This window comes from Vipera ursinii (assembly GCF_947247035.1).
Source record: "Vipera ursinii genome assembly, chromosome: 10".
In the NCBI taxonomy this organism is placed as follows: domain Eukaryota; kingdom Metazoa; phylum Chordata; class Lepidosauria; order Squamata; family Viperidae; genus Vipera; species Vipera ursinii.
The window spans coordinates 23,121,855-23,141,467 of record NC_139520.1 but is presented as its reverse complement, the minus strand read 5'-3'; the positions used below and the strand labels follow the sequence as shown (position 1 = coordinate 23,141,467).

At 49.2% G+C, this 19,613-nt stretch overlaps 3 protein-coding genes across 5 annotated transcripts; 2 read left to right on the top strand and 1 right to left on the bottom strand.

Annotated features, from left to right (window-relative positions):
• The first annotated feature begins 111 nt into the window (after positions 1–111).
• ATXN1L (ataxin 1 like) lies at positions 112–5,119 on the top strand. 2 transcript variants are annotated; one of them, XM_083370432.1, is made up of 2 exons: positions 112–485; positions 985–5,119. In XM_083370432.1, the coding sequence occupies exons 1-2, from the start codon at positions 212–214 to the stop codon at positions 2,964–2,966; spliced, it is 2,256 nt and encodes a 751-aa protein (XP_083226558.1). In that variant the 5' UTR covers positions 112–211; the 3' UTR covers positions 2,967–5,119. The 2 variants fall into 2 exon arrangements, with proteins under 2 accessions (XP_083226558.1, XP_083226559.1); XM_083370433.1 differs by having other exon boundaries at positions 266–902.
• A 744-nt stretch (positions 5,120–5,863) lies between these two features.
• On the bottom strand, positions 5,864–12,895 carry ZNF821 (zinc finger protein 821). 2 transcript variants are annotated; one of them, XM_083370434.1, is made up of 7 exons: positions 12,428–12,895; positions 12,275–12,340; positions 11,934–12,077; positions 11,684–11,826; positions 11,145–11,249; positions 10,725–10,891; positions 5,864–10,122 (listed from the first exon to the last, which is right to left on the bottom strand). In XM_083370434.1, exons 1-7 carry the CDS (start codon positions 12,765–12,767, stop codon positions 9,468–9,470), a joined length of 1,620 nt encoding a protein of 539 aa, XP_083226560.1. In that variant the 5' UTR covers positions 12,768–12,895; the 3' UTR covers positions 5,864–9,467. The 2 variants fall into 2 exon arrangements, with proteins under 2 accessions (XP_083226560.1, XP_083226561.1); XM_083370435.1 differs by lacking the exon at positions 12,275–12,340 and having other exon boundaries at positions 12,428–12,893.
• IST1 (IST1 factor associated with ESCRT-III) lies at positions 12,828–19,611 on the top strand. Its single transcript, XM_083370442.1, has 10 exons — positions 12,828–13,014; positions 13,267–13,371; positions 13,596–13,776; positions 13,911–13,998; positions 14,279–14,362; positions 14,589–14,699; positions 17,268–17,447; positions 17,614–17,706; positions 18,344–18,395; positions 18,699–19,611. Exons 2-10 carry the CDS (start codon positions 13,284–13,286, stop codon positions 18,896–18,898), a joined length of 1,077 nt encoding a protein of 358 aa, XP_083226568.1. The 5' UTR covers positions 12,828–13,014; positions 13,267–13,283; the 3' UTR covers positions 18,899–19,611.
• The last annotated feature ends 2 nt before the right edge of the window (positions 19,612–19,613 follow it).

The following is a 19,613-nucleotide window of genomic DNA, read 5'->3' as shown; positions in this document are numbered from 1 at the left end:
GGCGTCCGAGGTGGGGAACACGAAGACCGCTCCGCGGCAGTCACTGATGACGTCAGACGCCTGCCGAGTCACCGCGGCTGTCACGCCGGCCATAACCGCCCGGCAGGAACTCGCCGACGAGTATGAAGGTTCCGCCGGGGGTCACATCTCTTCCTGGGCGCCTGTGAAGTGGAAAGAATGGGACCTCCACTAGTGTGACGAGGCGCCGCGAATGGCCCCGCCGGCCAATGCTTGCCGGAGCAGGTCCCTCTGCGCCTGGGGGAGGAAGGGGGCAACGGCGTTCCTGTTAAATGTTCGGGCGTTGAGCCACGGTCTCGGGGCGGACCGCGAGAACCAGCCCGCTGGAGAAGACGCGAGAAATCCCGGGTCCGAACCCTCCGTCCCAGGCCAGGCGCCGGGGGACCATTTCCGGGAGGAAACGGGAAAACGTCCAAACGAGCTTCCAGCCCGGCGGCGGCTGTGCGTGTCTACTGCTGGCCCGGAAGGTTTGTCCGGGGCTGCCCTTCGCCCGGGTGGGGGTGGGGGCGCTCGCAGCGACCCTAGACTGTTACGAAAAGTTCAGCTGTAGAGCAGAACTAAGCCACTGCAGCCGGGTTGACCAGGCCTATGGGGAACCGGAGCGGCTCGCCAGGTACTCGAAGCAAAACGCAGCCCCGGCGAGCGAAATCCAGCCTCGGCGTCACGTCGCCAACTGCTTCCTGTGGAGTTGCTACGGCGACCGCTGGCTGGGGAGTGACGTCATCTAGACGCGCCGTCTCGCGCCTCGCTGGCATCACACCCGAAGCATTTCCGGCGCGCCGAGAGGCGGAGGGCGGGGCCGGCAGCGCGATGGAGCCCGGGCGAGGCGGCGGCGGCGGCGGCGGCGGCGGTAGAAATGCGGCAGGCGGGCGCCCAGGCGGCAGGTGAGCTAGTGGGGCGTCGGGTGTGCGCGTTCTCCCTCTGGCCTCCGAGCCTCTAACGCTGCCGGTTTCTTTGCCTCCGCAGGTGAAGCCCCCCTTCTGCCAGCGAGCGCCATGCGGGCGGCCCAGGAACGCGGCCAGGGCCGCCTCCCGCCCAAGAAGCGAGAGCTACCGGCGTCCGCCAGCGGGGGCGACGGCGACGACCCGGGCAGGTCGGCCGAGCGCGATCCGGCGGCGGCGGCGGCGGCGGCGGGCAAACCGGGTCACGCACCTTCGCGTTACAGTGAGCCCGGCGGTGATGACACCAGTGACGGCGACCACCCCAGCGAAACTGTGGCCAGCTTGACTGTGGACCAGTGCGGCTTGTACAAGGTGGCTGCGCCCCCGACCACCTTCGCCCCGGTGGTGAACGTGAGCCCGCTGCCTGCTGCTTACGGCCTGACTTCACAGCTGCTCCACCAGCAACGGCAGCATCCAGCAGTCCCCTATCCGCCCATCCATTACACGCAGCTCCCTGCCAGCCCTTTGCAATTTGTGGGGTCGCATTACTCACTGCCCTACGCCGTGCCTCATGGCTTCCTCCCCAGCCACCTGCTGTCATCTTCTGCTGGCCTCGCCACCTCTCACGTCCCTCACTTTGTGCCCTACGCACCAAATCTGTCCAATGACCTCAGTTCCTCACAGGTGACCCACACTTTTGGCAAAACTTCTGCCTCCGTTTCATTCTCAGGCCCTCTGCAACCTCATATTGGAGGCCACCTTCTGGATGTTTCACAGGGTCAGATTCCAATTTATTACCAGATGTCCCGTGTGCCAGCAGGTTACTCGACATTTGAAGCTGCCGTTGGTCTGAACTCGGACCAACCTATGCAGGAGAAGCAGCTTGATCCCAAAAGATTCACAATGAATGGGCCACAAAGGTCTGTTGGGGCAATGGAGAGTGAAGCTGAAGGGCAGTGGCCAAGGACTGTTGAAGAGTACAGTACAAGTACTCCGGTCTTGAGAATGGAGGTATCGGTGCCATCTCAGCCAAGTACCCCAGACCTAGAAGTGCAGAGGGTAGTGGGAGTTCTCTCAGAATATCCTATTTGTTCTGCTCAGCAGGACAACTTCAGCCCTCTTAACCTGTCCCATCGTAATGCTGCAGAGCAGAAAGAGGAGTCGGGGAGAAACCCGGTACAAGTTAATGCTGCGAAGAGCCATTTGCAAAGACTGTCTGCAAAGTCACCTGAGAAGCAACTCTGCTCTAGGCAAACTCTCAAAAGGTTGACCCTGGTCAATGGCAAACTAGTCTTGGGACCCCTTCAGCCTGCAGTTCAGGAAGACCTGGAAAGAGTGAGCCCTGACATAGCATCCCAAGAAGTGCAGCCAGAAACAGTTTTTGCCCACTCCCAGGGCCACCTGCCCTCCCACTTCATGAAAGGAGCCATTATTCAATTGGCTACTGGGGAGCTCAAGCGAGTCGAGGATCTTCAAACCCAAGACTTTGTGCGTAGTGCAGAGGTGAGTGGTGGCCTCAAGATCGATTCCAGCACAGTGGTGGACATTCAGGAAAGCCCCTGGCAGGGCTTTGTAATGCTGCATTTTGTAGTTGGAGAGCAGCAGAGCAAAGTTAGCATTGATGTCCCTCCTGAGCACCCTTTCTTTGTTTATGGTCAAGGCTGGTCATCCTGCAGCCCAGAAAGGACTGCTCGGCTTTTTTCCCTCCCTTGTCATAAGCTTCAGGTGGGAGATGTTTGTATTTCCATAAGTTTACAAAGCCTGAATGGGAAGTTGGTTCCACAAAGTAGTTCTCGGGGCACTATCCAAGAGAAGCCAGAGCAGAGTGGGATAATCCTTCGGGAGCCACAAGATCAGGTGAGGGAGAAGACTCCATTACAGAGGACAGTAGGAGTGTTAGGCTTATCCCAGGAATCCTCCTATCTAGAACCCATTTCTGTATATGGCTGGGCAGGTCCCAGCTTTCAAAAATTAGTGGAGGAGCCTCATTTATCCCTGCTTCGGCCTTCGTTTATTCCCCAGGAAGTCAAATTGTCCATAGAGGGTCGTTCGAATGCAGGGAAGTGAATTCTGGTGATGGGTGAACCAGTGCCATGCTGGATAGTCTGGCCATTAATCAGATTCTCTTGATGCCCAAGAGATGTCCAGCTCCTCCAGCTGTGTGCCTAAACCATTCTACTGGCAGAACTTCTTCCCATCTTCCCCTGCATTCTGGGAGGTGAGATGAAGAGAGGGATCACCAGGTCCCTTAAGATGCAAGCACTTTAATTGGACACTTACTCATAGGTAGCAAGATGCTTTCACCGAGAGAAAAAGAGTCAGTATGGGAGCTAAGAATTGTCCAGTCTTCTGCTCAGGTCTTAGTCAAGATACTTTGACTAATTGGTCTAGGCACTGCAGTAGTCCAGTTTGGGAGTCTCCACGTCTCCTTAGGTAGATATTTGTGTATCTTATTGTATTGAGAAGAAACATCTAGCAGTCCTGTTCAACAAATCTGCTACCCAGTGCATAGTTTTGTAATTGTTGCCACATAGAGCTGAGGCCTTTTTTAACAGGGAAAGTAGAAGCAGAACAAGGATTTGTGCAGTATAAAGTATATTGGCAGACCCCTTAGTTTGCTGGCTCTGCATCCATTCTGCTATAACATTCCTGCCCCAGGTAATACTGTTCTTCCATTAATGCTGCATTCCATTTCTCCCTTTGCTGCCAGTACTTTCTCAAACATCCATTGCTGAGCTAGTTCAACTGTATAGCTGCTGCTTTTGCAGGCATACAAAGGCTATGGTTGAGGAAAGTGTCCTTTATCAATTGCCAGCTTCAACAGAGACTAAAAAGGGGCAGTAGACTTATATTTTAGGAAACAATAAGCAAAAATGGCAAGCGGCTAACAGTTTTAAGTCTGTTGCACTGAAAATGATGCAGAATTGCCTCATTTTATGGTGCCTTGCTGAGCATCTTGTCTTGTTACTGTGCTTTTAGCTCTAGGCAGAGGTTTACTGTGTTGTCTGGTATAATGATGACAAAATCTCCCCCCAAAACAGCTGTTACAACAGCCACTTCTAATAATTCTAAATGGATACCCTGGCTTATTTCTCATGGGTGGCTTCAATTCCACTGCTTGGCAATTCTGCTAGGTGTTGAGTGCTGAGATTCTACATCGGCCCATCCCTCTCTCTCTAGATGAAAGGTGACCTTGCTTTCTCTGCCGGGTTCTTTGCTGTGTTCTCCTAAAGACCCGGGCACTTTGCACTATTCCTAACCACCTTTTGTCCAACATATCTGCCTTTCTTAACTTCCTCTCAGGGTCCCCTGAACTTCCTTTGTGTGCCTCCTGATTAATCTCTGTACTGAGTTCTCTGATGCCAGATAAAGGGGCAGTAGTTTTATGGCTGCAAACAAGCTTAATCCTTTCTCTCAACATGAGTAGTTATCTCCAGGCTGCAGTGCCAGTTGTCCATAGTTGCTGAAACTGAACCCCTCAGTTTTGGACAGCTCACCCACGTGGGTCCAAAGTTTTGTCTACGTGGCAGACTACTCACAATCGTGTTTTCAGAGGCATGTTTCTGAGTGGACAAGAGAGTTGCAGATGTGTCTTTAGTCGTTGCTCCGTAAGTCCCACAGAGACCTGAGAGAGCCAGCTAGAGCAATAAGCTATTTCTCTCATGTGACACTACAGAAAGTTGTGCCCAATTCTAGCAATTGCAGGGGAGGCTGCCTAATACCCAATACTGTGGGATTGACATCTCCCATGTTGTCCTGTTGCCCACGAACCCTAAGAACAATTCATCTCTTGACAGGGCATCTGTCAGATGCCATTTCCTCTTGGGAGTTGCTTCTGTTGCCCCTTTCAAGGACATCTTAGAGCTCCTTGAAGGGCTCATGAAAGGGGAAGCCTTTTGTTACCAATCATGATGGGGCCAGGGCAGGCCCACAAGAAGCTTCTCTGAGGGTCCCTCTTCCTCCCTGGGACCTCTCCAATAGATAGCACCTTAGCTGGCGTGGACTGAATGCCATATGCCACCAGAGTTGTACATGTTGCAGCCCTACAACCAATCATTTTTACTCTAGCCAGTGATATACTGGCAAACGCCTTAGGACTAGCCAAACTCCCAACTGCTTTTCTCCTCCCTGATCTTTAATGCTACGTTGCAGTTTAAGGAGGATAATCTATTTTATTGTGCTTTTTTGTATCTGTTTTAAATAAATCCACATGTACTGTATATTTGTATTTGGGGTGAGATCCTTTTTCCTGTTTTATGATTTAATATTGCTGTAAATGCAGGCTGTATTTTTATTGTTAAGCTCTTCAAATGTGTTCATTTAACTTGGCTATAAATGGCATACACATATATATGCATGTGCACACATATACACACATGTATGTACCTAATAATATGCCAATAGTTTTTTCTTTTGCTGTCTGTTTACCCTGTGGAGCAAATACTACCCTGGAAAGCCAACTATAACTCAGCATCATTTTGACAATTTAACGTAACTGTTAGTAATATTCACAGTAGGTTTATTAATGGAGAATGGGGTGCTGCACAGGGACAGATGAAGAATGCTCCTTCCCTAATTTTGCATTGCTTCCCCCATATTGGTAATACAGCTGGTCTTCAAATGTGACACATGGATGCCAAAGACATTCACTGGTTATTGCTGTCTTCTGTATAGTCTGTGCTCAGTGTGAAGGAGGAAGACTGGTGCTGATACGGTCAAAATTGGCAGAAGCAGCTCATCAAAACCTATGCAGTTCTCTAAGCTTATTTTACTGTTAGCAAGTAATATGTTAAGACTGACAGCACTTAGGATTGTCCCCAAACAACTGAGTTTTTAAACAACATTCTTAACAGTTTGCATATTTGTGTGATGGCCTAATAAAGACATTGCTGTAAGATGCATTTGGGGATTTTTCTTATAGCCAACAAAGCTCACTAGTTTTAAAAAACTGTCAAAACGGTTGGTTCATGATGTGTCTGGATTTTTTTAGACTGTAGCCAATATAAAAGCATTTAGGATTCAAAGGAAAAATTAAAAGGCTTAAATCACAGATTGTGAACTAAAACATGCTAGACAGTGACTATCTGCTCATTCTTCAAAGAGAATATATGTTTCATCTTTATATACCCACCCTTTTCAAGGAGAACATGAGTATTGCTTGGAAGACCTTACTGCCCAGAAGCCAGAGGAACTGTGTAAGTTGTTAAAAGATTAATGTGAAAAAAGCCTGCCAAAGATTACACAACAGAAGAAAAACAATGGCAGAATAGACAGCGGAAATTGCCAAGAGAATCTGAACCTGAGAGTTCATGAAAGAATTTTAAGAAATTTGTTAGAAGAGATTAGTAGTATTGCCACATTGTAAAGACATTGAAGATGAAACAGACATGCAGAAGCAATGTTTTACAAAAGATCTCTGACCTGTTTCAACCTCAAATTGGTTTGCTTAAAGATGTAGATGACTACAAGTAACGATTCAAAAACTATCAAACAAAAGTAGAAGGAAATTCTGAATAGTAAGGATATTACTATCCGAGAAGATATTCTCTATTTACAAGAATCTCTAGTGGTAAAGTACTCATTAAGTTGCTAGGGATTAGACTACTATCTTAAGTTGGTAGCAATTAGTAAAGATTTTAATTGAACTACAGCAAATTTGGAGAATGCCACAGTGAAAACCAGGTTGAATGAGTTCATTCCACAAACCAGCACCAAAGATAGTGCAAACTGTTGCACAGTGTTAATTTCACAATTAACAAAATAATTCTGAGGATTATCTAACATTAGAGCCCCAAATGAAGAGGGGAATGTCAGATGTTCAAGCTTACATAAGAAAAGGCAGAGGAACAAGAGAATTGCCTATCCATACTGAATAATTGAGGAATCAATATATAAAAAAGCAGGGTGTGCTTCATTGATTAAAAGGAGGCCTTTGGCCATGTTAAACTGTGAAGTGTGTTTAGGAAAACGGGAATCCCAGAACATCTTAGTCTATTCATGAAATTTACACACAGGTCAGGAAGCTGTATTCCTGATGTAACATGGAGAGACAAGGCTGTATACTCATCCCTAATTCAACCTATATGCTGGATATTTATTGAAGACCAGATTGGAAGATGAGTTTTAAAACTGGAGAAGAAACATCAAGCACCTTTGCTATATTGATGACACTACTCCCAATATCTAAAAGGAAATTTTCTGCAAGTAGTAGTAATCAAAGTCAATTGGCTACAATTAAGTATAAAGACCATCAAATTAATGATAATAGGAATAGGGGTCAGCCTTAGAATTGCCAGTGAAGATCCTGAGGTATGGTGGATTACTTGTGCCTTTCAAGATTGACTATCAATAATAAAACCAGCATCAAAAAATATGCTGCAGAGTAGCACTTGATAGGCAGCAATGAAGTCTTTGGAAAAAAATGTTCTGATGTCATGTTTACCTAGATCATAATTAAAAGCTGGTTGGGTGACTGGGCCAGTCAATATTAAGTATGCTCATTGAATTGGGCACTTCTGTTTTACAAGTTGGGATTAAAAAAACACTATACAGGTAAATCTTTCCTGTGATGCTATGGATGTGAAAGTTGGACTTTGAAGAAGCAGACTACAAAGACTACTGGTGGTGTGGAGCCAAGAGGAGGAGAGATGTAGTCTTGAGCCTTCCAGCTTCCCTCCTCATACTGTGATGCAACCAGCACACAACACCAGAAGCATGGAAGACATAGAGCCAAACAAGAAAAAAGTTAAGGAAATGATTGGTCCATTAGTGGGGGAAAGTGGCAAGAAGGTGACAAGCAACAGGGAGAAAGCAGAACTATTTAACTCGATTTTTGCATCTGTCTTTACAAAGGGAAAAAAACAGTCCAACCTATCAGAAACAGTACCATAAAAACAGATTAAAAACACAAGATAGGCAAGAAAATGGTAAATGAGGACCTCTCCATCCTAGACAAGTTCAAATCACCAGAACCAGATGGATTACACCCCAAGGTTCTCCAGGAACTGACAGATGTGATCTCAGAACCACTGAACATTTTTCAAAGATCCTGGAGCACTGGGGAACTACCAGGGGATTGGAAAAGAGCTGATGTAGTTCCCATCTTCAAAAATGGGGAAAAATAGATCCAGGAAACTACAGACCTATCAGCCTGACCTTAATACCTGGGAAGATTCTGGAAAAGATAAACAACGAATCAGCGAACACCTAGAGGAAAACCAAGTCATTACTAAAAGCCAACATGGGTTTGTCAAAAACAGATCATGCCAGACAAATCTTACTGCATTCTTTGACCAAGTGACAAAATTAGTGGACCAGAGGAATGCTGTGGATATAATTTACTTGGACTTCAGTAAGGCATCTGATAAAATAGATCACAACCTACTACTTGATAAGATAGAAACATGTGGGTTAGACAGCATTACCACCAGATGGATTCGTAGCTGGCTGCCCGGCTGTACTCAGCGTGTGGTCCTCAATGGAATTGCATCTACATGGAGGGAAGCATCTACATGGAGGGAAGTGTGTAGTGGGGTGCCCCAGGGCTCTGTTCTAGCCCAGTGCTCTTCAACATCTTCATCAATGATTTGGACGAGGGGATAGATGGGGAACTCATAAAATTTGCAGGCGACACCAAGCTGGCAGGAGTACCCAACACTCAGGAAGATGGGCTTAAGATACAGGAGGATCTGGGCACTAACAAAATGAAATTCAGTGGTGAAAAAGTAAGGTTCTACATTTAGGCAAGAAAAAACAAATGTACAGGTATAGTACAGGTGGTACCTTGCTCAATAGTAGCAACTGTGAGGGGGATCTTGAGTCCTAATGGACAATCACTTAGATATGAGCCACCAGTGCTGGGCTGCATTAACAGGGATAGAATCAAGATCACATGAAGTGTTAGTAACACTTTACAATGCCTTGGTAAGGCCACACTTGGAATCCTGCATCCAGTTTTGGTCACCACGATGTAAAGATATGTTAAGACTGTCTAGAGTACAGAGAAGAGCAACAAAGATGAGTGGAGGACTGGAGGCTAAAACATGTAAGGAACAGTTGCTGGAATTGGGTATGTGTAGTTTAATGAAGAGAAGGAGGGGGTGGGCATGATAGCAGTGTTCCAATATCTCAGGGTTGCCACAAAGAAGAGTCAAGCTATTCTCCAAAGTGCCTGAAAGCAGGACAAGAAGCAACGAATGGAAACTACTCAAGGAGAGAAGCAACCTAGAACTAAGGAGAAACTTCCTGACAGTAAGAACAATTAACCAGTGGAACAACCTGCCTCCAGAAGCAGTGAATGCTCCAGCACTGGAAGTTTTTAAGAAGAGACTGGACAGCCATTTGTCTGAAATGGTATAGGGTTTCCTGCCTGAGCAGGGGGTTGGAGTAGTAATCTCCAAGGTCCCTTCCAACTTTTATTATATTATTATTATTATTATTGTCTCCTCCCTGCAACCCATTTCTATTGTGATCTATAGCACCCAGAGAGCAGAAGCACTTTGCTGGCCACGTTCCAGGTCCACTGGCATAGCAAAAAGACCCAGTCCAAAGAGTTCATAGGGAAAGAATTCAATGCAGTGTGCTGGGGCTTGGCTCCTCAAAGGACATTTTGCTGAGCAACTGGCTGTCCAATTCCATGCCTCCGCCAGGGAGCGGGAAGAAGTTCATCTCAGCAGCCAGTGCTGCCATTGCCGAGGGGTCCTGGCCAAACTGAGCACGCAGCATCATGTCCATTTTTTCTAGCCGCCGCTTCAGTCGCTTGGCTTCACGCTCTCGGATGAGGCGAGCCTGCCGCTTCTCAGGGGTTTCATTGGCACGTTTGAGACGCATGGCTTCGCGATCCCTCTGCAAGCGTCGTGCACGCTGCTCATCTGTCTCCTGCATCCGTTGCAGGCGCTTAGCCTCCCTGTCCCGCATACGCCTCACTTCTCGCTCCTCTGGTGTTTCATTGTCCCGACGGCTTTTCTTGGCTGTACGTTCTCGTTCTAGGCGCTGCAGCCTTGCTTCTAGAGGTTCATTCTGCCGCCGTAAGGCCCACTTGCGCACCCCTGGGGCTTGAGCTTCCAGAAGTTTGCGGTAAGCCACACAGCTGTTGCACACAAGGAGGAGGCCAGCAGGATACACAGCAGGGCTGAGAGCAGCAGCTTTCTCTTCGGTGCTAGAAGAGCCCTCTGGGGGAGGAGCAGGCAAGGAATCTCCAGACAGCACCTCCGGCACCTTCTCACTACAAAAGAGAAAGAATCAGCGAAGGCAAGAACTCTCTCGAGTCAGCCTCATGGCCTGTGTGTCCTCTGGAGATTAACCATGAATCCCTGAGGGAAGTAGTTGGCCAAAAGATCTCTCAGGCGAAGCTTCTCCACCTTCCCCCAAGGTTCCATTAGGATATCCTATAGCAGACATGTCAAACACAAGGCCCGGGGGCCGGATCCGGCCCGCAAAGTGGTTTCATGCGGCCCACGAAGCCATCCTGGAAACAGTGAGGGAACGGCCCCCACTGCCTTGGCCCTGGCCCAGAGACCCTCCTCCTTCCTGCCAGAGACCCTCAGATCTGTCCCACTCCTGCCCAGGCCCCCATAGGCACCCTTGATGCCAACGATGTAGAGCTGGCCACGCCCACCCAGTAGGCCATACGCACTCTAGCCACGCCCACCCAGTAGGCCACGCCCACCCAGGCCATACCCACCCGGACCCCTGAGGGGAACCGCAATGCTGATGCGGCCCTCAATGAAATTGAGTTTGACACCCCTGTCCTATAGCAACTTGGGTTATGCTGGCCAAGAACCACCAAAGTAAGACTTCTGACTTCCTTCTGCTGCAGTTTCTCACCTGTTGAAAGTGGCGTGGCTGGTGAAACGTGCCCCGCATACTGCACAGTTGGATAGCTGGTCCTCGGAGTGGATGAGGAGATGCCTACCCAGCGACCCTGGGGAGCTGAGTGCTCGGCTGCAGACAGGACACAGGTAGCTCTTGGCACTGACTGCAGCCGCTGTGTGCTGCAAACGAGGCCGGGCTGTGAGGTAAAGGCTCAATTGCTCTGTCCCTACAAGGGCAGGCTGAAGCCAAGCCATGGAAGAAATCCCTTTTCCTTGGGACTGAAGGAGAGATACCCACAAGGCATTCCCTAGGATGGCTGGTGAAATGGCATCCCACAAATACTACACCTTTCCCAACCAGAATGAGAAAGCTCAGCCTGGACAGAAGCAAGGGCAGGGCAGTCCGCTTGAAGAATGGCCTCAAGATAGATACCTGGTACACGTGAGTCACAAGCTGTTCCCTGCTGCCACATTCTAGCTGACAAAGAGGACAGCGAGAGAGTCCCATCAAGGCATCTGGGTTAGTGCCGAATCCCATCTATAAGAGAGAGAAGGCTGATGGAAAAAAACAGGCAGGACCATAAGCATGACACACAGTTCTGCTGCTGGTCTGGACCAAGTGACTACACGGGAAAGTCATTCCATTGTAAGAACAGAAAAAAGGACACTTAATCCATGGTATGTCCTATGCACATTCTTGAGCGAGCTTTGAAAGCCAGGGTGTTCTTTTTCCCAACCTCATTTGAAGGGTTTTTCCACCTGGCTCTAGCAAGTTAGACTTCCTATTTTCGTAGCCTAATCAAAGGTTGAAAACCCAAGTCATGCAGCCCATAGATCTACCTCTGTAGGCTGGTATGAAGAAGAGGAACATAAAAGCTATCCCACCGAAAGTGTGGGCTGGCTAGTATTTGGGGAAGCCTCCTGGCTTCACTTCTGGCACAACCTGGCTACGGGTGGGGGAGGAGCACTTGCCTCTTGGGCTTGCATCTCAGGATTGCGCTGCCCAGGCTGCTCCGCTGACCCTTGCTCCTTTTTCACCGCGGCCCCCCCTGTTCCGTCCTCCTCAGAAGCCGGAGAAGAGGCCTCGTCCTGGGTGGTCTCTTCCTCGCTCTCACCTGCAACGCAAGCCGTGGCTCGGGAGGGCAGGCAGGGCGGCAGAGCGCAGCTCTCCCCCACCCCGCTCCAACCCGGCGCGCCCCGCCCGCCAGCGGAGGCAACTCACTGCTGCTGGAGGCTCTCTCCGGCGGGGGCGGCGGCGGCGGCTCCTGCCCCATGACGGCAGGCTGGACGCCCTGCAGCACCGGGAGGCTCTTCCTCATGGCCGCCCGCCGCTTATGCTCTTCCAGGCCGGCCAGGACCTGCTCCCCTGCGGACAAAAGCGGCAGGGCGGGTCACCCGGGCCGCCCTCCGAGCCCGGAGGCGCCGCGGCCCCCGGGAAGCGGACGCGGAGGGGCTGCCCGGCCGTCCCCGCCCGCCAGCGCCGCCACGGCCATGGGCGCTGCTCCGGCGCGGAAGGTGGGCGCTGGGCCGGGCCCCCTTCCCGCAGCCCCGCCCGTTACTCACAGCGCACTTTATTGGGGGTGGCCTGTTTCCGGCGGGACATGGCTTGCCCCCCCCGCGGGGGCGCCCCTGCGGAGAGAAGAGCCCCGCGTCACGCCGCGCCGCAAGGGGCCGCCGCCCGCCCCGCTCGGGAGCCCGCCGCGGCTCGGCCCTCACCTGGCGGCCGCCGCCGCCCTCCGTCGCCGGGCTCGACTCGCGGCGTGGCAGCAGCAGCGGCGGCGGACAAAGAGCCGCCCGGCGGGGCGCCAGCAGAAGATGGCGGCGCGGCGGCGGGAGCGCCCGGCTCGTGCACGGGGACCGGCCGGCCGTCGGGCGCGCGCCACGCTGGAGCCTGCCTCCGACGGCGGGACGCGGCTCCGGGCTGGCGGTAGCGTAGCCGCCGCCAGGCGCTCGGGTAGGGCGTGGGGAGGCCGGCGCCCCGCGCGGAGCCGGAGGGAGTCGCGGGCTCTCCCCGGCGGCGCTCCAGCGCCCCCGGCAGCCGCCCCCGCCGCAGCATCTACTGGAGGGCGCCGGCCCAGCACAGCGCCCCAGGCGGGGCAGGTGTGAAGGCGTCCCCACCGCCGGAACCCCTCACCGGGAGCCGAGGGAGCCGCCGGGGCACTGAGGGCAGTGACGCAGGGCGCCCGTTCCTGCTTCCGTTCCCCTACAGGAGGCGCCTTCCGCCCAAGACCGGCGCGCGGCGCCGCTTCTTAGGCTGCTTCCGGCGTCCACTTGCGTACTTCCGTGCTGCGGCCTTGTCGGAGGTGAGCGTCTCCCTCTCTGCGTCCCGTGGAGCCCCTTATGGGCCTCTGGAGAGCCCCGGCGGGGAGGGGAGCCGGCCCAGGGCCCGGAGGAGTTCGCTGCGGGCGGCGTCTCGGCCCAAGCAGGCCGGAAGCGGCCGGCGTCGCCTCTTCGGGTCCTTCCCGGAAGCAGCGGCGGCGGCGGCGGGCGGGCGGGCGGGCGGGCGGCGCAGGTCTCGGGCGCGAAAGACCAACGTTTTCCGCCTCGCCCTCCAGTTGCCGGACTGGCCGGGATGCTGGGCTCCGGGTTCAAGGCTGAGCGCTTGCGCGTCAATCTCCGTCTCGTCATCAATCGTCTGAAGTTGTTGGAGAAAAAGAAAAGTAAGTGGAGGCGAACCTGAAGCAGCCTCTCCCGCCGCCCCTTCGATGTCCAGCTGCCTCGTCCTTGGGGTGGCGCCACGGGAAAAGGGCTCCTTGGCCCCGAAGGCGAAGGGTGCTGAGGGGAGGGCTGTGGTACTTCCCGCCTGGCCCTCTCGCCCTGGGGGAATCCCAGCGCCTGTCCCAGGGCAGACTGAGCAATGACTTTCCTCTTCCCTATTTTACAGCTGAGTTGGCCCAGAAAGCCAGGAAGGAAATTGCTGATTATCTTTCTGCTGGCAAGGATGAACGGGCTCGCATCCGTGTGGAGCACATTATTCGGGAAGATTATTTAGTGGAGGCCATGGAGATCTTGGAGTTGTATTGTGACCTGCTTTTAGCTCGTTTTGGCCTCATTCATTCAATGAAGTAAGGCCCAGGTAGCAGAAAGAAAACTCTGGGAAAGGAAAGGCGGTATTCTGGCATCCTTTTCACATGGAAACCTGCTTTCTGAGAGAGTGTTTTGGACCTATGTATTGCATAACTTGATATTGTTTCTTCAGGGAGCTGGACCCTGGCCTGGCAGAAGCAGTGTCTACCCTCATCTGGGCAGCTCCTCGACTACAGTCAGAAGTAGCTGAGCTGAAAATTGTGAGTAGTACTAGCTATGTGAGAGAAAGCGGACTCTGGGTTATTGGCCAATTTTCTGAAAGGTTCAAGACAGTTTGGCAGAACAGTCTGCTTTCTCTTTATTTTTCTTTGAAGTGAAGATAGTATAACTTTCCAAATCTCTTGAGAATTTTTTTGATTTGCTTGATATTTAAAATTGGTTCCTCTGCTTCTAAGCTTAGGCCTTCTGATCTGGAAAGAGCTGTAGTGCTTCACTTTACAGATAGCCAATGAGTTTTTAATTGTTCTGTTTCTGTGCTAGGTTGCTGATCAGCTATGTGCCAAATACAGCAAAGAATATGGCAAGCTATGTCGAAGCAACCAGATTGGGACAGTCAATGACAGGGTGAGAATGGGGAGAGCCATGCAATTGATGGTCAGATGGCTGTATAAAGTGTATCTCAAAAACAGGTTTTACAGAGTAAGAATTTTGATGATGCGTACAAAGAAGCAATAGCAAGTATCTTCTTAGCATTTTGTATTTTTCTTTTTTGGGTGATTCCTGATAAAAACTGTCAGCCCTGCTTAGCTGTGGTGGTTACAAACTGTTTTTCCTCCTCCCTGCTTTCTAGTTAATACACAAACTGAATGTAGAAGCACCTCCTAAAATCCTGGTGGAGAGATACTTGATTGAGATTGCCAAGAACTATAATGTGCCCTATGAACCAGATTCGGTGGTCATGGTAAGTAGAAGTGCAGGAGGCTTCCTCATTCTAGTGTGATGTGGAAGGTCTCTCGGCTGCCACAATTGTGTGAAAAAGAGTGAAAATTTCACTTTGCCTGTATTAATATTTATTTTGGAGCTTCATTTGAGTTCTAGTAATCCACAAATGTAGTCTCAGAGAACAAATTGTGCCAATATTTGATTCAAGCTTTATTTTCACAAACATGTTAGAATAGAAAAATAATTGTGCCTCCCCTTCACTCAACCAAGTTAAAGGGGAAGGCTGTAGCTGGTTGTGAGAGTAAAATCAGGACTGCTTTGGAGTAGTCGTGTCCTAAAGAAAGCACAAAACCTCTGCTCGCCCGATCCCAATTAATTTTTCACTATATACATTTGTGTCCTGCTGAAAAGAAATTGCTTAAAATGACATCAGTCTGGGAAAAGGTTCCAAACAATATCTGAAGTACTATATGAGGGCTCCAGCAATTTGTGGTTTCCTGATCTAGACTTGAACTGGAGAGGACAATTTTTGTATCTTTTAAAAATTCCTCCCAAGAATGGAACATAAAAAACACACCCATTTTTATGGATCTGCATGCCCGTCAATAACCTCCAGTTTCTGGGGAAATTCTCTGTGAATAGATAAAGCAGAACATCTTGTGGAATCCAAACTCCAATTAAATCTTATGCCTTAAGATTATTTTAATCACTTATTAGGTGTCATGATTTGGTGATGGTTTGCTATGAGATCATTTCCATCGGGTCCAACCCCTGGTGTGTGGACCAGTACCAGGCCACGGCATGCCAGCTGCCGGTTTGCACAAACAAGCAAAGTCCATCGGTGGGATGCAGGCAGCACACAGAACCACACACCTTTTGGTCCAGGGAAAAACCTCTCTCCATGGAACTGGTCTCTGGTGCCCAAAAGGTTGGGGACCTCTGATTTACATCAGGAAAGCATAAATTCTGATTCATATCAGAATTCTATGAGAAATTCAAGAATTTCAGGCCATTTTTCTAAGACCCATGGCAACAGTGATCCACAGAAATAAGTCTACAAGATAGAATAGAATAATAACTTTATTCACTTTAAATATACACAAATCAGCATTCAATAAAATGAAATTTCATTCCATTCAGCTCTTTAAAAAACCCATTATGCATATACATATGACACAGAGAAATACCACATTCTAGTTCAAACGTATACATATGCATGGTGAGAGAGAGAAAAAAGAATTCTGTGAATTTATAAGACATGGCATAAGGAACAAAGATGTTAAAAAAGCTAGTAGTTTTGCTATAAATACTTCGAAACCTACCAGAGGGGAGCAACAGAAACAGAGAATGAAGTGGGTGTGTGGGGTCTCTAACGATGCTTCAAGCTTTAAGCATATAGTGCTTATAAGTATCCTGAATAATGGGAAGTGAGCTTCCTATAATCATCTCAGCTGTGCTTACACTCTCTGAATGGACTTTCTATCTGAGGCACTGCTGCCACCAAACCAGACAGTGATGCAGTTTGTTAAAAATGCTCTCAATTATGCCTCTTTAAAAAGATGTGCTCTCCTTATCCGATGCAAGAAATGCAAATGCTGGTTTGCACACTTCACTAAAGACTATGAAGAGACCAAGTCAGATTGTTAGTTATCTGCACCCCCACCTATTGACCACCTCCACAGCTGCAGCCTTAATACAATGAGTATGACTATGCCAGCTCCTTCTAAAATCAATAATGATCTTCATTTTATTAACAAATGTTAATTAATATTAACAAAGCGGGTTACTTTTATTGCACCAGTCCACCAAAGCCTTTTCCTTCTCCCTATAAGGATGTTGGTTATCGGCTCAGATAAGACCCACCACTGCCATGCCATCCACATACTTCACAATGCAATTCATAGCAGGCTTAGCACAGCAGTCATGGGTCAAGGTGAACAGTAACGGATTCAAAACACAGCCCTGTGGGGAACCCCTACTCCATCAAAAAGATGGAATTGGAAACTTTTCTTCCACTGGGCCTATCAATAAGATGGCAGATGAAAAGGAATGCATATAATATTTTGGTGTGGCCAAGTCAAAGCCATATCAAAACCCCAAAGAAATATCGTGGCAGTTTTAAAATCAGCAGTTCATGTTAGAAAAGCTCAGCAATTACTGCCCCGAAGCAATTCACCATAAAGGAATAAATAAAATAAATCAGAATTCCTACACAGTGATGTGAGAAACTGATCACTGGTTAAGAAAGTGCTTGGTTGCACTAACTGCAGCTAAGGGTGAGGCAACCAATTGTTGAGTTGTGGACTACTATTTTGCAGTAGTATATCATATGTTGGATGATCTTAGGTAATGAATGAAACAAGTAAAATAGTGTTACTTCATTTAAAACGTCATTTTATGTTTTACTAGGGCACATGAAACTCAACATCCAGTTGCAAAGAGATACAAATGTTCAGAAAAATTCAAAGAAGCAAACATTGTCATACTTTTCATTTAATCAATATGTATTAGCCACCAATCTGAAAAAAATGACTGTACACTAGCAGTATCTTTCCTGGTTGTGAGATTGAGCCATCTTGTTTCTCAGGCTGAGGCTCCTACAGGTGTAGAAGCAGATCTGATTGATGTAGGATTTGTGGATGACATCAAGAAAGGTGGAGGTAACAGCGGTGGCTTCATGGCCCCTCTACCTGGTCCTGAAGGAGTCTTGCCCCTGCCGATGCCATCTCCAGTTCCTCCTTTCTCCTACCCACATCCGAAGGGGATGGTAATTAACTAAATCTCGATTCATGCAGGGCTCTGGAGGCGGGTAGTTTTGTTTTTGTCTTAATGCTGGCATGTGTGTTTGCAGCAGTTTTTCTTTCTTGAACATGCTGCCTAATCTCTCAGTGAGCTGCATCTGCTTTGGCTAATGAGCATTCTAATTTCTGCAGGAGAGCTTCAATGGGCTACCTGTGGGTACCTACCAACCATTCACTAGCCTTCACCCTCCTCCGATTCCAGCAATTCCTCCAACATACGAATCTGTAAGTGTCATCCAAGAAAAATGTAGTCCTCTAAAACTCTGCATGAAATGAAAAACACATTTTCAGCTGACCCAAAAAAGTCATGTTCCACAAATTCTACCAAACTGTTTAAGACTGGCTGCAGTTTGGCAGAAACTAAATTTAGAATCTGAGACAGGAAGACAAAACTAGGGCATATTGCTTCTTCCCCCCCCCCCCCAATCTTCCTTTGCATAGCCGTCTTCCCACTGCCTACATGGAACAGCTCACACCAGACAGTTGTGTATATTCTTAGTGTCCTCTGTTGCTGAGATCTGAGGTTAAGTCTCTGGTCAAGCATTAGTTGTGAGGTGCCTTTTCTGTTTGTTTGGGTGCCAGAGTTGCTTTTCAGAACTTCCCCTTTAATTTGCTATGCTTACCTGCCTTCATGGTTTGGTCCCTTCCAACAGTGATGAAATATTTTCTTAGAGAAAAAGAGACTGGGTTCACTGCGTCCTCTCCCCATTGCTTTTCTGTCCCACCTAGCAGCAGAGCTTTGGGATTTGATTCTTGAGGTGGAGAAAAATATCCTTCTGAATCCTCCCAGCCTATACAAATAAAGGTGTTTAGTGTGCTGCATGCCAGGACTTTTTGCCAAATACACTTGTGCCTGTTTCAGGTAGATGATGGGAATACTGACAAGGAAGTGCCGTCCTTACATGTTGTGACTGGTAAGTCCAGAGAAGGTCAGTGGGCACAAGCCAAGGCCTTGCTTGTCATTCTGGTAAGACACACTGAGCTGCTACACTTGGCTCTGGGTGAAGTGGCAGCAGTTTGATTCCTGCAGAGCTGTGGAATCTCACACCCTGTAACACAGCCCTGAGAGGCCTCAAGAGCAGTACTCTTGTTACAAGAGAAAATATAGCATGCTACGCCAGGCAGGCTGCTGGCATGAGTCTTCTATTGTTTGGGCATTGTTCCTGCTACTCCCAGCCCAAGGCTTGCAATGTCTCTTCATTTGCCCTCTGCTGCAGGTCCCCGCATAACGCCAGAAGCCAAGGGGCAGCCACCAGTCCCCATGCCCCGTTCAGGTGATCGCTTTGTATTGCCAGAGTTGCCATCTGTGCCAGATACACTGCCTGCTGCTTCTGCTGGCACCAGCACATCTGCCTCAGATGAGATTGACTTTGATGATCTGTCCCGGAGGTTTGAGGAGCTGAAGAAGAAAACCTAAGAGCTATATACCCTGTTGCTGCAATGGGTGCTCTTTCCTCACTTCCTTGTCTTCCTCTTGGCCTTTCTTCTTGCTCTACTTACACCAAATTGTGCTGTTTTGGAGGGTCCTTTGGGGCCCCTTTCAGTGGGGAGCAAGAAACCTTTCCCCTATGCCTCAGTAGCCCTAGATAATCTCTTCTCTGGAGCGGGGTGTGGAGGCGATGTGAGTAGCATTTCCTTTGGACAGAAGACAGCACAGCCACTATGCCCTTCTGGGCATATTCTGTGGGAAGGGCTGCCTTAAAGCCTGTGCTTGCTTGATGCAGTTATGGCTTTTCTCTGGGAAAGGAGGCCAAAGCCAAGTCTACCCTGAGGGTCCTGCTGATGTGCATGAGGTGGGGCAGAAGAGTCAGGTACATGCCGTGAGGCAAACCAATTTTAGACCTGGCTTAGAGATTAGAAAAGACTCCCTCAGCAGGCTGTGGCAAGCTGGGTATGGGACCATCATTTGACATTTAGGTCTGCAGCCCCCGACTAGTCCATGTTTGGCCTGTGGGACAAAGCCATAGATGGCAGCACCACATAGTCACATCTGCTGCTATGATGCCCAGAGGAAACCTCTGTTTTCTCATCTAATGCTTCTATATGTAATATGTTCACATGGCTTTTCTGGGATAATTTTGATGGTTGATTCCTTCTCTGTTCTGAATAAACAAATGTGATCTTCACTGAGT